Source organism: Pelodiscus sinensis, chromosome 19 (genome assembly GCF_052426305.1).
Source record: "Pelodiscus sinensis isolate ZL-2025 chromosome 19, ASM5242630v1, whole genome shotgun sequence".
Taxonomy (NCBI): Eukaryota; Metazoa; Chordata; order Testudines; family Trionychidae; genus Pelodiscus; species Pelodiscus sinensis.
Genome location: NC_143070.1, coordinates 33,430,205 through 33,446,299, shown reverse-complemented (window position 1 = coordinate 33,446,299; position 16,095 = coordinate 33,430,205). Strand labels below are relative to the sequence as shown.

At 52.5% G+C, this 16,095-nt stretch overlaps 1 protein-coding gene across 1 annotated transcript; it reads left to right on the top strand.

Annotated features, from left to right (window-relative positions):
* The first annotated feature begins 398 nt into the window (after positions 1-398).
* On the top strand, positions 399-11,402 carry LOC149523107 (uncharacterized). Its single transcript, XM_089771333.1, has 2 exons — positions 399-738; positions 9,197-11,402. Exons 1-2 carry the CDS (start codon positions 430-432, stop codon positions 10,514-10,516), a joined length of 1,629 nt encoding a protein of 542 aa, XP_089627459.1. The 5' UTR covers positions 399-429; the 3' UTR covers positions 10,517-11,402.
* Positions 11,403-16,095: the final 4,693 nt, after the last annotated feature.

Sequence of the window (16,095 nt, the reverse complement as noted above, 5' to 3'; positions counted from 1 at the left end):
AGAATACAATTGCAACTTCTTTTTTGGCAGCAAGCTGCCTAACGATCTATCTTACAGTGCAGGCTTGTTGCTGGGCCAACTTTCAGCATAGTCACTTTTCCTTCATGGTAACATGTATCACTTCCTCACTCTTTCAACCACGTGACCTTCACGCCTACATGAAATGGCAGCTACTTTACAAAATGGATTCTGCACCTGGGCAGAGCCCAGCGTGCCCTGAGTGCTATTGATATTGGCTCCAAAAATTGGCACAATCCAGATTTGATATCGATCAAAGGTTAGGTGATGCAGCTGGAGATGGGGTGAACGTGCGTAATCTGAAAGCCCCTGGCAGGGAGCCTGAAAAGAACAAGAATCAGGTGCCGCTCCCAGCGCCCTATAAATAGGAGGGGACCCAGTAGGGGTCTGCATGCAGGTTCCCAGCAGGCAATGATGAGGTCTCTCCAAACCATGGCCTGGCTGGTGTTCCTTGGCTGCGTCTCGCTGTGGGCAGGGCCGGCGCTGGCCAAAGTGGTACCATTCGATGCGTGTCCAGGCTTTTTCTACAGAGATGTTCCACCGAGTGGCTTTGAGACGTCTGACACGAAGTCCATCTGCCAGAGGTACAGTGAGGAATTCCACTATGCCACCCTCTATGACAGGATCAGCCGGATCCCGCGCTGGTCGGCGTACACCCTGGATAAATCTGATTGCTCCGAGGAAGCCCGCCGGACGTACAAGTGGCTTGTGGAGCCCCAGGTCAGTCCCAGCGGTCTGTAGCATGCACGCCAGGGGTCTGAATTCCTCAGGCAGCCTGGGAGCAAGGGGGTGATTGGGAAAGGGAGGGGGAGGGGGTCTGTGTGAGCTGCTCAATGGGAAACGCTAGCCCCTGGTCCCTCCCCAGCTGGCCGAGGCCCTGACTTTCCCACCTCCTTGCTCCAGCATGGCTCCCATGATGCCCCCAGACCCAGAGCACTGGGGAAGGCACCATATTCCAGCAGCAGGCTGGTGCGCTAGCCCCACGTGATCCATCCCAACCTCCACGGAAAAAGGCAGGAGGGGACCATGGGTGGATGACACTCCTGTAACTGTGGTGCAGTGAAGAGGGGCCTGCCTTGCTGGCGGGGGGCTGGACTCAATGACCTCTCGAGGTCCCTTCCAGTCCTACGATCCTATGATTCTATGAGAAGGGGGCAGTTGTCAGGTGCCACACTGGGGGGGGGGGGGAGACACCAATTTAGTCCCCCTCCACTCCCTCTGTCATCCCTTGGCTCACCTGCTCCTCCTCCACCTGCCACCACTGGCTGGAGCCACCTCCCCGCCCCCGCCCCCAGCCTGCCCCTTCTCCATCTCCACCGGCAGGTGAGTGCATGGGGGGGCCTGGCCCCAAACTGGAGGAGGAGCAGGAAGATGCAGTACAAGCTCCTTCCCCCTCCTCCCTGTTTAGGGCCCCACGGTGGCAAGGGGGGGGCAATCTTTCCCTTTGCTCCCCCCAGGCGCATAACACCCTCGCTATACCTCTGAGGACAGTGAGCTCTAATGGGATGGAAGGGAGGGAGAGCAGATGGGGAGAGCCCAGAGGAGGGGTGCACAAGGGGGTGAGTGAAGGGGGAAGCAACGACATGGGGTCCTGGGGAAAGAAGAGGTAAGGGTGAGAATCCAATACAGGGAAGGGGGGTGGGATCCTGGACGACAAGGGGTGGAGGGGGAGCGGGCAAGATTGGTCGGGGGGAGAGTGAGGAAGGGGCAGGGATGAAGCGTGCTATCCAGGTGTGCCGGATAATTTTTTCACAAGCACTTCACACAGGCAGCTCCCATTGGTTAGAAATTGGCCAATGGGATTGTGCTGGGGGTTGGGGCGGCGTGTGAAGCACCACTCCCCGTTCTCCCGGGCTCACCGCTGAGAAAGAAAAACAGCTTCAGCCACTGCTTGTCTGAGCGAGGGGCAGGGGGAAGTAGGGAGCCTACCGTAGGCCGGATCCAATGTCTTGCTCAGGGTCTGTTTTGGGACCAGTTCTATTCAGTATCTTCATCAACAATCTCTATATTGGCATAGAGAAGACACCTATTAAGTTTGCAGATGATCCCAAGCTGGGAGAGGTGGCGTGTGCTTTGGAGGAGAGGGTGAGAATTCTCGCTGATCTGGACGAACTGGAGAAATGGTCGGAGGTCAATAGGATGAAGTTGAATAAGGACAAATGTAAAGTGCTGCACTTAGGAAGGAACAATCCGTTTCACACACTAGGGCTGTGTCCAGACTCCATGCCTCTGTCGACGGAGGCATGTAGATTAGCCAGATCGGAAGAGGGAAATGAAGCCGCGATTAAAATAATCGCGGCTTCATTTAAATTTAAATGGCTGCCCCGATCTGCCGATCAGCTGTTTGTCGGCAGATCGGGAGAGTCTGGACGCGATGCCCCGACAAAGAAGCCTTTCTTCATCGACACAGGTAAGCCTCAACCAGGCTTACCTGTGTCGATGAAGAAAGGCTTCTTTGTCGGGGCATCGCGTCCAGACTCTCCCGATCTGCCGACAAACAGCTGATCGGCAGATCGGGGCAGCCATTTAAATTTAAATGAAGCCGCGATTATTTTAATCGCGGCTTCATTTCCCTCTTCCGATCTGGCTAATCTACATGCCTCCGTCGACGGAGGCATGGAGTCTGGACACAGCCACAGAATGGGAAGCGACTGTCTAGGAAGGAGTCCGGCCGAAAGGGATCTAGGGGTCAGAGTGACCCCCTAGCTTGCGAACAGGAGCAGCAAACAGGGAGTTTTGAGAGGGAGTTTGGAAGGGGCCAAGGTTCTCTTGACAGTCTTTATAGTTTAAAGGTTTTGATAATAAGTTCCTGTTTTAACTAGAAACCTTATCGATCCAACTCATTCATAGGAAAAATGCAGACAGAAGCCCACTCTTTCTTGTGTTGAGTGTAACATGAAAGATTACCTGCCCTGTGGGCGGGTGGCGTACGTGTGCACCCGTTGCAAAGAGCTCCTGACCCTCAGAGACCGAGTTCAAGCTTTGGAGGCCAGGGTGGCTGAACTGGAGGAGCTAAGGGAGGTAGAGAGATATGCTGATGAGACTTTCCGGGACACTGTAGTACTGTCCCACCTCCAGTCTGAGAGCCCCAGTGCTCTTAAGGAGGATGAAAGTCTCAGGGGAACAGAGCATTCAATGAGAGCAGAGGGAAACCATTCCATAGTTAGGACTCTCCTTCCAAAGGATGTTGCGGTATCCTCTCACACTGAGGATACCTCTGAGGGGGAGGGAACGCCAGTTGTTAGGAAGAGGCAGGTGTTAGTAGTGGGTGATTCGATCATTAGAAACATAGATAGTTGGGTTTGTGATGACCGGGAGAACCATATGGTCACTTGCCTGCCTGGTGCGAAGGTTGCAGGATCTCTTGAGGCATCTAGATAGACTTATGTGTACTGCTGGGGAGGAGCCCATGGTCGTGGTACATGTAGGTACCAATGATGTAGGGAAGGGTAGGAGAGATGTCCTGGAGGCCAAATTTAGGTTGCTACGAAAGAGACTGAAATCCAGGACCTCTATGGTGGCATTCTCGGAAATGCTTCCAGTTCCGTGTGCAGGGCCAGGTAGGCAGGCAGAGCTTCAGAGTCTCAATGCGTGGATGAGACGATGGTGTAGGGAGGAGGGATTTAGATATATTAGGAACTGGGGATGCTTTTGGGAGAGGGGGAGCCTATACAGGAAGGATGGGCTCCACCTAACCCAGGGTGGAACCAGACTGCTGGCACTAAACATTAAAAACGCCGTAGAGCAATTTTTCAACTAAGAGATGGGGAAAGCCGATTGGTGCAGAGAAGCACGTAAATCTGATGGAGACTTCTCTAAGAGGAGAATCCATTGATAGAGATTCTCTAGGCTGTAGTCAGAAGGGGTATGTCTAGTTCGAACTAGGGTGGCTAATGTAGTCATTTGAACTTGCAAATATCCCGGGCTTTATTTGCATGTTCCCGGGCACCGCCATTTTTAAATGCCTGGTAGTTCGAACTCCCTACCCGCGGCTACACACAGCACGGTCTAGGTAGTTTGAACTAAAGCCCCTAATTTGAACTATCTTTACTCCTCCTGCAATGAGAAGCAGGAAGCCTGCTAAAACACCAGTGGGTCCCCAGATGATCGAGATACAAAAGGAGCAATCAAGGAGAAGCTAAATGATTTCTTTGCTTCAGTCTTCACAGCTGAGGATGTTAGGGAGATTCCCAAATCTGCACTGTCCTTTGTGGGTGATGAATCTGAGGAACTGTCCTGGATTGAAGTGTCATTAGAGGAGGTTTTGGAACAAATATAAACTTAACGTTAACAAATCGCCGGGACCGGATGGCATTCATCCAAAGATTCTAAAAGAACTCAAATGGGAAATTGCAGAACTATTATCTGTGGTTTGTAACCTATCCTTTAAATCGGCTTCCATACCTGATGACTGGAAGGTAGCTAACGTGACACCAATATTTAAAAAGGGCCCTAGAGGAGATACTGGCAATTACAGACAGGTAAGTCTAACTTCAGTACCGGGCAAATTAGTTGAAACAATAGCAAAGAATAAAATTGTCAGGCATGTAGAAGAACATAATTTGTTGGACAAAAGTCAACATGATTTCTGTAAAGGGAAATCATGTCGTACTAATCTATTAGGGTATGTCTACACTACAGCACTAATTCCAACTAACTTAATTCTAATTAGTTAATTCGAACTAAGCTAATTCGAATTAGTGCATCTAGACCTAAAAACTAATTCGAATTAGCGTTTTGCTAATTCGAAATAGCATGTCCACATTGAATGGACCCTGAACTGAAGTTAAGGCTGGCCGGAACCAGGACTTAGAGTGTGGAGCTGTTGCCTCAGGCTAGCCGAGGGCTGTTCTTAAAGGGACCCGACTCCCACCCCAGACAGACAGTTTTCAGGGTTCCCCTCTTGCTTGTCTACCTCAATGAGGACAGCAAAGCAGTCCTGTCTTGGAGTGCCCTGAGTGCCCGCACTTGGCAGATCACAGCACTCGCCCATCAGCCCGGCTGCACTTGCCGCAGGCTGCCATCTGGGGGGCTCAATCGGGGGGCTGTCAGGATCCAGAAAAAGGCAACTAAAATGATGAGGGGTTTGGAACAGGTCCCATAGGTGGAGAGGCTAAAGAGACTGGGACTTTTCAGCTTAGAAAAGAGGAGACTGAGTGGGGATAGGATAGAGGTCTATAAAATCATGAGTGGTGTGGAGAGGGTGCATAAAGAAAAGTTCTTTATTAGTTCCCATAATATAAGGACTAGAGGACACAAAACGAAATTCATGGGTAGCAGGCTTCAAACTAATAAAAGAAAGTTCTTCACAAAGCAAATAGTCAACCTGTGGAACTCCTTGCTGCAGGAGGCTGTGAAGGCTAGAACTAGAACAGAGTTTAAAGAGAAGTTAGATCAATTCATGGAGGTTGGGTCCATGGAGTGCTATTAGCCAGGGGGTAGGAATAGTGTCCCTGGCCTCTATTTGTGGAAGGCTGGAGATGGATGGCACGAGACAAATGACTTGGTCATTGTCTTCGGTCCATCCCCTCCGGGGTACCTGGTGTTGGCTGCTATTGGCAGACAGGCTACTGGGCTAGATGGACCTTTGGTCTGACCCAGTACGGCCGTTCTTATGTTCTTATGTTCTAAGCTCAGGGTCGGGGGTCTCACTGGACCAACTTGATTTTCATGCAAACCTGCTCCTGGATTCACATGTGGCCTTTGGGGGCCGGGCTGGCAGCTATCCTGCCCTAGACGGCTGCTTTCCTGTGCCTAGTGTGGAGATTGTGGACGTTGGAGGCCTCCCCCCAAACCTGGATGAGATCCATGATCTCTGCACTAGACCAGGCGGGTGCCTGCCTCTTGCAGCCCTGGGCAGGCTCCTGGGAGCTGCCAGCCTGGTCATGGGAAGAGGCAGAGAGCTGGGTGGCAGCGGGTGGCTGGCTCACACTGTGCCAGGTGCAGGGTCTGCTGGCTGGGTGCTGGCAGGCTTGCAACTGGCATGGGCACCGTAACCAGACCATGGCCCTTTAAGGGCTCCGAGAGTGGCAGATGAGTTTCCCTGGCTTGGCCCAGAGTGGCCACAGGGCAACCTGGGAAGGGCTAGCCTCCAACTACAGAACCCTTAATTCGAACTACTTAATTCGAACTGGGCGTTAGTCCTCGTAGAATGAGGTTTACCTAGTTCCAATTAAGTGTTCTGCTAGTTCGAATTAAGTTCAAACTGGCGGTTTGCATGTGTAGCGCCTATGAAAGTTAATTCAAACTAACGGCTGTTAGTTCGAATTAACTTTGTTGTGTAGATATACCCTCAGAGTTCTTTGAAGGGGTTAACAAACATGCGGATAAGGGGGATCCAGTAGATATAGTATACTTGGATTTTCAGAAAGCCTTTGACAAGGTCCCTCACCAAAGGCTCTTGTGTAAATTACACTGTCATGGGATAAGAGGGAAGGTCCTTTCTTGGATTGAGAACAAGTTAAAAGACAGGAAATAAAGAGTAGGAATAAATGGTAAATTTTCAGATTGGAGAGGGGTAACTAGTGGTGTCCCCCAAGGGTCAGTCCTGGGACCAATCCTGTTCAACTTATTCATAAATGATCTGGAGAAAGGCGTAAGCACTGAGGTGGTAAAGTTTGTGGATGATACTAAATTGTTTAAGATAATCAAGACAGAAGCAGACTGTGAAGAACTTCAAAAAGATCTCACCAAACTGAGTAATTGGGCAACAAAATGGCAAATGAAATTTAATGTGGATAAGTGTAAAGTAATGCACATTGGGAAAAATAACCCCAACTATACGTACAGTATGATGGGGGCTAATTTGGCTACAACAAATCAGGAAAGAGATCTTGGAGTTATCGTGGACAGTTCTCTGAAAACTTCCACACAGTGTGCAGCGACGGTCAAAAAGGCAAATAGGATGTTAGGAATTATTAAGAAAGGGATAGAAAATAAGACCCAGAATATCTTACTGCCCCTCTATAAAACTATGGTACGCCCACATCTTGAATACTGTGTACAGATGTGGTCTCCTCACCTCCAAAAAGATGTTTTGGCCTTGGAAAGGGTTCCGAAAAGGGCAACTGAAATGATTAGGGGTTTGGAACGGGTCCCGTATGAAGAGAGGCTAAAGCGACGGCGACTTTTCAGGTTAGAAAAGAGGAGACTGAGGGGGGATATGATAGAGGTCTATAAAACCATGAGTGGTGTGGAGAGGGTGAAGAAAGTAAAGTTATTTACTTGTTCCCATAATATAAGGACTAGAGGACACGGAACGAAATTCATGGGTAGCAGGCTTCAAACTAATAAAAGAAAGTTCTTCTTCATACAGCTCATAGTCAACCTGTGGAACTCCTTGCCAGAGGAGGCTGTGAGGGCTAGGACTATAACAGAGTTTAAAGAGAAGCTAGATAATGTCATGGAGGTTAGGTCCATAAAAGGCTATTAGCCAGGGGATAGAAATGGTGTCCCCTGGCTTCTGTTTGTCTGAGTCTGGAGATGGATGGCAAGAGACAAATCGCTTGATCGTTATCTTCGGTCCACCCCCTCTGGGGCACCTGGTGCTGGCCACTGTCAGCAGACAGGCTACTGGGGTAGATGGTCCTTTGGTCTGACCCAGTGCAGCCATTCTTATGTTCTTAGAGTGGACCACAAGCTAAATAGGAGTCAACAATGTGACACTGTTGCAAAAAAAGCAAACATGACTGTGGGCTGCATTAAGAGGAGTGTTGTAAGCAAGAGACGAGGAGTCATTCTTCCGCTCCACTCTGTGCTGATTAAGCCTCAGCTGGCGGATAGTGTCTTGTGTCCAGTTCTGGGCCCCACATTTCAAGAGAGATGTGGAGAAATTAGAGAAGATCCAGAGAAGAGCAACAAGAATGATGAAAGGTCTAGAGAACTTGAATTATGAGGGAAGACTGAGGCTGTGTCTAAACTACATCCCTTTTTCGATAAAGGGATGTAAATTAGACAAGTCGATATTGCAAATGAAGCAGGGGTTTGAATTTCCTGCGCTTCATTTGCATAATGGTGGCCGCCATTTTTTTTTGAAATGGAGCTTTTTGAAAAAAACCGAGCAGTTTAGATGGGGATCTTTTGAAAATAAAACCCTTTTCCGAAAGATCCTGTACTCCTCCACCAGTGTCGGCATGGTCCATCATGGTCCAGCAAGCTCTCTGGCCAGCCTCGTGGCTGTGCAGGAAGGAATGCCTTTGGCCCTGTCTTACTGTGGTTTCATCCATCCGTCTCAAGCATGAGCCCAGTGTACGGGAGCTGAGGCGCGGTTCGATTTATTTTAGATCCAGGGAAACCAGGGCACTTCAGGGCTACTTTTAGCAGTTCATACAGGTACAAGCTTAAGAACAAGCACTCTACAATTTAAACCTTAAATACTATAGATTCTAAAGCAATGAATACAGCACAAAGCAAGGCAAAAGCAGTTACTATAAGGTCTACTCTATACGATAATAAAGCCTAATTCACTTACGCTTCCCCCGTCTGCTACCTACAGTACCAGGCAGGAGGTCGTGGGTCCGTCTCTTCCCACGCATTGGAACGCCACCACTGATGTAGCCAATGGGAAGGTCTTAATCCCTTATAGTTACCTCGAGCAGGACGTGTGGGTCGATCCTGCCCATTCCCTCCCACCAATTTTTCTTAGTAAATCCAATTTATAACAAAGCGAGGCTTAATCGTGCTAATCATATTTACCGATTGATGGCGTGTTGTGCAGGATAGATAAAAACCCAATGCCTTGGTTGGGGTTGCCTGCTCAGGATGTTGCTGCTACGTGCGCAGTGGACAGTTTCATGGCTGCATCTGTATTTTTGCTTCACACACATGTCCCCGTAAGTCACTACCCTGCACTGCATTCGTCAAAACATTACAGCAAATCCCCTCTTCTGCCACACCGGGATGGGAGGGGCTGAGGGCATGGGCTGAAAGCAGTGGATGGAAGTGCTATCCTGGGGGTGGAAGGGGCAGGAGGTGATATTCCTTGGGAAGGGGGGAGGGATGTGGAAAGGGGGCATCTCGGGGGAGGGAGGGAAGGAAGGAAGACACGAAGGAAGGATGGGGATGGAGGGAATCCCAGGGTGAGATCTTGAAGGAGAGGGGCTCCAGGGTGTGTCAGATCCCATAAGACACCAGGGAAAACCAAACAATGCCAAAATATTCTAACCTTGTGTGTCCCCAGCTAACGGATCCAGAGGGGTCCCCGAACATGATACCGGAGGAGAAGTTAGGTCCAGAACTGAGACAGAACCAAGCCATCAACGAGGACTATGAAAACACGGCATATGAACCGGGGCAGCTGAACCCCTTCTCCTTCCAGTGCAAAAAGAGTCGCAAGACCACCTTCACCCTCACCAATGCTGTCGCCATGGACCCCCACTTCCACCAGCTCCGCTGGAGCAAGGTGGAGAAATCCCTCAAGACTCGGTTGACTGAGAGCTGCGTCCATAACGGCGGGAGCCCCTACCTGGTGACGGGAGCTGTTCCCGGTGATGTGAAAATCCCCATACGCAGCACGGATAAGGAAGTGAACCGTGACCGGATATTCGATCGGGTCTCAGTGCCCAGCCACGTCTGGACAGCTGTGTGCTGCAACCACACGGACGAGACCGAAAAATTCTCCTTTTCCATCCTAGAAGAGAACAAGGAGGAGTCCAGACTCCAAATCATCCCCGTGGAGAAGCTAAACACAGAACTAGCGCGTCTGTACAAATTTTCTGAGCCAGTTGGGATCTTTGCAGATGACTGTGGCTCCAGGAACCCCAAATCGCAAAGCGTTTCATTAGACGTAAAGTTAGACGTGATAGACAGCTTCCACATCTTCCTCGATGACTACTACTCCCTGCTCCTCCCGAAGAAGGAGAGAAGCCGACTGGACGCGAAGACCGTCCGGGTGTTGAGAAGCAAGAACCTACCTGAGGCCAGCATGCGGCTGTCACACATTGAGTTCATGGTGGCTTTTCGCAGCCTGGCAGATTGGCACCACGGCTATGAGACATTATACAAGCAGGATGACCTGAGCTGCGTGCTGGCCCCCGCTGCCGCTGGGACAACGGACAGACTCTGCACCCTGCTGGAACAGAAACATGTGCCAGACTCAATTGTAAGCGCCTTAGGGTGGAGCTGTGTGGGGGATCACTGTGGGAGTCACAGCTCTGCCTACAGCGGGTGCAACACGTCGTACAGTAGCAACTGGGATTCCTGCTGCACAGACAAGTGCTCGGTGAATCCAGCGTCGGGGCGGTACGAGTGCTCACGAGGGGACGGCACCACCGTGGCGTGCTCCCCTCAGTTCTCCACCGTGACCATCAGCGGGAAGCCCTGCCGGGCTGACCATCCCTGCGGCCTTTATGGGGAAGACTCCTACTGGTGCTACACAGATTACAAACAGAACCGGGAGGATTGCTGCTCCCCTCAGGGCTACTGCAGGAAGAATGGCAGAGACTACGACTGGTGTCACATCAAGGATCCAGAGAACTGCTGGGAGCGCTGCACCCCATAAAACACCCGCTGTAAGGAGGGGGCAGCGGCGGCTTCCCTGGCTCCGTCGCAGCAAAGCTTAGCAGAAATGAATCAGCAGCTACCTTCATTTCTAGGTCTATCAGTGTAACCTGCTTTTGCCCAGACCCTGTTGCAGTAACTCAGGCCTGCAGATCTGCCCTGTCCGACCAACGTCAGGATGTGGAAGGGAGCCCAGAAAACATCACATTGAAAGGAGGCTACGGGTGCGGCTAGACTGGGAGGATCTATTGGAAAAAGATGCACTAAATGCACTCTGCATTTTGCGTATCTTTTTCCGATACTTTTGTCGGAAGAGGCTGTTCCAAAATTCGGCCCGTCTAAACTAGGCCAAATTTTGAAAAAATACCTCCTCTTTTGGAAGTCCCCTTCAGGAATGCAGGGCCTTCCGAAAGAGCGTGTTTTCACTTCCACAAAAAAAAATGTGGAAGTGCACACATGTTCCCTGCACGGGGCGGAATATTTTCAGAATACCCCACTCCCCCCACAGTCTAGGAATATGCTACAACATAGGGCCAGAAAGCTGGGATTCGGGCAGACAAACCGGCAGCCCCCCGGTGGTGTGTGAGCCACGGCTAAGAAACCCAGCGAGGACGGGCGCAGGAATGAACGGGGCCCAGCATGGCGTGTCGGAAAGCAGGCTCGAAAGTGAACGAGCTAATGAAGAGATGCATTCTTCCCCTCTCCCGCACGCCCTTTTGAGAGGTGAAAACAGAGGCTTGGGGGACCAGAAAGGGTGGGAGGGGACAACAGGTACAGGCCGGCTTGGCTCCAGCGACGCTGCCTGGCACAATGATTTGTGCTTTGCTTTGACTCTTTCTGTATTGTGTAGCCGAAAGCACCAGCTATTAAACAGCAGCTTGAATTTCCCAGTGTGTTTGTCGTGAGCCTGGGTGGGCCGAGGTCTCTGCTCGCCGGATATCCTGGCGGCACCGCGACGGGGTCAGGGCACACCTTGGCCTGCTGGGCCCTTCTATGCCGGGGAGACCCCCCAACTCTCTGTCCTGGGCACCCCTCCAGAATCCGGAGCATCCCCCGGACTCCTGTGGATATCAGAGCCCCAGGGGGGCGGGTCTGGATCCTGACTGGCAAGCAGGGCACCCAACCGCATGCCCTGAGAGCCCCCAAAAGGCCCCGCCCCATGGGTGAGCTCAGCATGGCCGACCCCAAAGATTCAAAATCCCAACCCAACCCCTCCATGATTCATGGGGCTGTCCTCAAAGCCAGGCCCAAAGAGAGATTTGGGGGCGGAGGGTGTTCAGTCTGTTTTCTTGTTTGGAGCGCCCCCTACTGGGTGTACGTGTGTGTGAGAGAGAGAGAGAGAGAGAGAGTGTGTGTGTGTGTGTGTGTGTGTGAGAAAGGGTGTGTATGTGTGCGTGAGTGTGATATGTGTGTGTGTGTGTGTGTGAGAGAGAGAGTTTGCGTGTGTGTGTTTGTGTTTGTGTGACGCACAATGAAGGAAGGGAAGGGAATTGGCCCTTTGGATCCACCCCTACCCCACTGAACGCAGATGTGGTCACCTCATCTCCAAAAAGATCTCTTGGCAGTGGAAAAGGTTCAGAAAAGAGCAACAAAAATGTTGAGGGGTTTGGAACGGGTCCCCCATAAAGAGAGATGAAAAAAGACGTGGACTTTTCAGCTTAGAAAAGAGGAGACGAAGGGGGGATATAGGAGAGAAGTCTATAAAATTGTAACTGGTGTGGAAGAAGTGAATACGGAAACGTTATTTACTTTTTCCCATAATATAAGAATTGGGGGTTAACCGATGAAATGAATAGGCAGCAGGGTTAAAACACAGCAAAGGAAGTGTTTCTTCACGCAGTTCACAGTCAACCTGTGGAACTCCTCGCCAGAGGAGGTGGTGAAGACTAGGACTTGAACAGGGTTCAAAAAAGAGCTAGATTCATGGAGGTTAGGCCCATCAACAGCTATTAGCCAGGAGAGGTAGGGATGGTGTCCCTCGCCTCTGTTTGCCAGAAATTGGAATGGGCAACAAGTGAGGGATCACATGATGATTCCGTGTTCTGTTTACTCCCTCTGGGTATCTGGCATTGGGCACTATGGGCAGAGATGACAGTGGGCTGCATGGACCTTCGGTCTGAACCAGTGTAGTCGTACTCATGTTCTTAGGAGTCCATCATCCCCCGTCCTACCCCACAACCTGGCCCTCCAGCCAATTCCGGGCTCCAACACACCCCTCAACCCGCTGCCACAGTCCTGAGTCCCCTTCTGCATTGCAACCCCTCGGCCCCACCCCAGCCCCATAGCCATTGGTGCACAGAGTAAAATTCATTCCACACTTGCATGGGAAAAATGGGAGGGAAGATTGCGAGCCCAGCACTCAAGAGAACGGGGCACAGGGGGAATCGACTAATGCCCTTCATGTCTGGAGGAGAATTCATGAAAGGATTTGTTACTTCTTCCGACTCCAAGGAACGACTCAGGCCCATTCTCGACACAGAGCTGCCCACTTGGCCTTGCCAGCCCCGTTCTGCACTGCAGGCTTCTGCTGCAAAGGTCAGAGGTAAAAAGAGACGTGGGCCCTGAGTGTCAGAGCAACTAACACCCCTCCCTTCCCTCAGGGCAGCGGGGCCTAGTGGGCACAGTCAGTAACACCCTTCCCTTAGGGCAGGGATGCCCAGTGGGGAGAGTCAGTAACACCTCTCCCTTCCCTAAAAGCAGTGATGCCTAGTGGTCAGAGTAAGCAGCAAGCACGTAGCACCCCACGCCCTGAGCTGCCTCTTACCAGACTTGCCACAGCCGCCTTCTCCGCCTCTTTCCTCCGGCTGGGGGGTTTCACTGCCCGCTCCCGGCTGACTGGCTCCGTGGGTCGGTCTGCCCGCAGCTCTTCCCCTGACGCTCCCACCGCCCCTTCTTCCCCGGTGACTGTCCGCCCCGACCCACCTGCCCCGCCGGCCTCTCTAGCCAGCTGGCACCTGCCCCACCGGGCTGTGGGACCAGGGCTCTCTTTGCCAGGGCCCCGGGGCCAACGCTGGCAGGTCCCGTGCAGGGTCGGTGCCCCTCATCCCAACGGGAATCTGGCCCCTTGTGCAGGGTGAAATCCTGGGCGTGTCTTATGCGCCGTAGGCACGTTTTAACGTATTGCGGGGCCTCCATTTTGTTTTCAAAATGGAAGATCGGTCATGTGACCAGAAGGCTGACCGGTCGGGTTTTCCCGCCTTTTCCATGACAGCTGGGGGTAAACAAGTTCTGGCTGGAACCGGAATCTCCTCAGGAACGCTACGGGGCCTCCATTTTGCTTGTCAAAATGGAAAATAGGTCATGTGACCTGGCAATTGACCAGTCAGGTTTTCCCGCCTTTTCCGTGACAGTTGAGGGGGTAAACAAGTTCCGGTTGGAACCGGAATCTCCTCAGGAACGCTACGGGGTTTCCCTGCAGGGGCAGATTCTACGGGGTCTCTCACCCCTCCCCTGCCTCAGAGCAGTCAGTAACCCCTCCCTTCCACCACGGCAGTGGGGCCTAGTGGCCAGAGTCACTAACACATCTCAATTCCCTCAGGACAGTGATGCCTAGTGGATAGAGTCAGTAACACCCCTCCCTTCCCTCAGAGCAGTCAGTAACTCCTCCCTTCCATCACGGCAGTGGGGCCTAGTGGCCAGAGTCACTAACACGTCTCAATTCCCTCAGGACAGTGATGCCTAGTGGCTAGAGTCAGTAGCACCCCTCCCTTCCCTCAGGGTAGTGAGACCCAGCGGTCAGAGTCACTAACATCCCTCCCTTCCCCCATGGCAGTGGGGCTAGTGGCCAGAGTCACTAACACTGCTCCTTTCACTCAGGACAGTGATGCCTAGTGGTCAGAGTTACTAACACCCCTCCCTTCCCTCAGAACAGTGATACCTAATGGCCAGAGTCAGTAACACCCCGCCCTTCCCTCAGGACAGTAATGCCTAGTGGTCAGAGTCACTAAAACTGCACCCTTCCCTAATGACAGCGAGGCCTAGTGGTCAGGTTCAGTAACACCCCTCCTTTCTCTTGGGGCAGCGGGGCCTACTGCTCAGCAGGGGCGGCCTTAGACTAGCTGCCAGCAATTGGCGCCTTAGGCGAGCCATGCCATCGGCGCCCCTACCTCCAAACCCCTCAATGATATTATGCCATCATTTGGCGCCCCATTTAACTTGGTGCTGTAGGCAACCGCCTAGTTCACCTATACGGACGGGCCGCCCTTGCTGCTCAGAGGAACAAGCACGTAGCACCCGAGCTCTTGGGGACGTAACCCCATACCCTGGGCTATCTCCCACCAGACTTGCCACAGCCGCCTTCTCCGCCACTTCCCTCCGGCCGGGGGGTTTCGCTGTCCGCTCCCGGCTGACTGGCTCCGTGGGTCGGTCTGCCCGCAGCTCGTCCCCTGACGCTCCCACCGCCCCTTCTTCCCCGGCGACTGTCCGCCCCGACCCAGCTGCCCCGCCGGCCTCGCTAGCCAGCTGGCGCCTGCCCTGCCGGGCTGCGGGACCATGGCTCTCTCTGCCAGGGCCCCAGGGCCAACGCTGGCAGGTCCCGTGCAGGGTCGGTGCCCTCATCCCACCGGGAACCCAGCCCCTTGTGCAGGGTGAAATCCTGGGCGTGTCTTATGAGCCGTAGGCACGTTTTAACGTATTGCGGGGCCACCATTTTGCTTCTCAAAATGGAAGATGAGTCATGTGACCAGAAGGCTGCCCAGTCAGGTTTTCCCGCCTTTTCCGTGACAGTTGGGGGCAAACAAGTTCTGGCTGGAACCGGAATCTCCTCAGGAACGCTACGGGGTTTCCCTGCAGGGCCAGATTCTACAGGGTCTCTCACCCCTCCCTTCCCTCAGAGCAGTCAGTAACCCCTCCCTTCCATCACGGCAGTGATGCCTAGTGGTCAGAGTTAATAACACAGCTCCCTTCCCTCAGGACAGTGAAGCCTAATGGCCAGAGTTACTAACACAGCTCCCTTCCCTCAGGGCAGTGGGGCCTAGTGGCCAGAGTCAGTAAAACCCCTCCCTTCCCTCAGGGTAATGGGGCCTAGTGGCCAGAGTCAGTAAAACCCCTCCCTTCCCTCAGGGTAGTGGGGCCTAGTGGCCAGAGTCAGTAAAACTCCTCCCTTCCCTCAGGGAGCTAGTGGCCATAGTCTGTAACACCCCCTCACTTCCCTCAGGGTAGTGGGGCCAGAGGTCAGAGTCAGTAAATCTGCTCCCTTCCTTCTGGGCAGTGAAGTCTAGCCATCAGAATCAGTAACACCCCTCCCTTCCCTCATGGCAGTGGGGCTAGTGGCCAGAGTGACTAACACTGCTCCTTTCTCTCAGGATAGTGATACCTAGCAGTTGATGCCCCTCATGCCACTGGGAACCCGGCCCCTTGTGAAGAGTGAAATTCTGGGGGTGTATTACGAGCCATAAGCACGTTTTCAGGTATTGCAGGGCCTCCATTTTGTTTTCAAAATGGAAGATTGGTCATGTGACCTGAAGGCTGAGTGGTCAGGTTTTCCCGCCTTTTTCCTGACAGTTGGGGAGTAAACAAGTTCCGGCTGGAACCGGAATCTCCTCAGGAACGCTACGGGGTTTCCCTGCAGGGGCAGAATCT

Bases quoted from the DNA above. Each gene is read 5' to 3' on its own strand.
- LOC149523107 (XM_089771333.1), top strand. From the start codon at position 430: ATGATGAGGTCTCTCCAAACCATGGCCTGGCTGGTGTTCCTTGGCTGC. The intron at 739-9,196 runs GTCAGTCCCAGC...GTGTGTCCCCAG, and splicing joins AGTGGCTTGTGGAGCCCCAG to CTAACGGATCCAGAGGGGTC.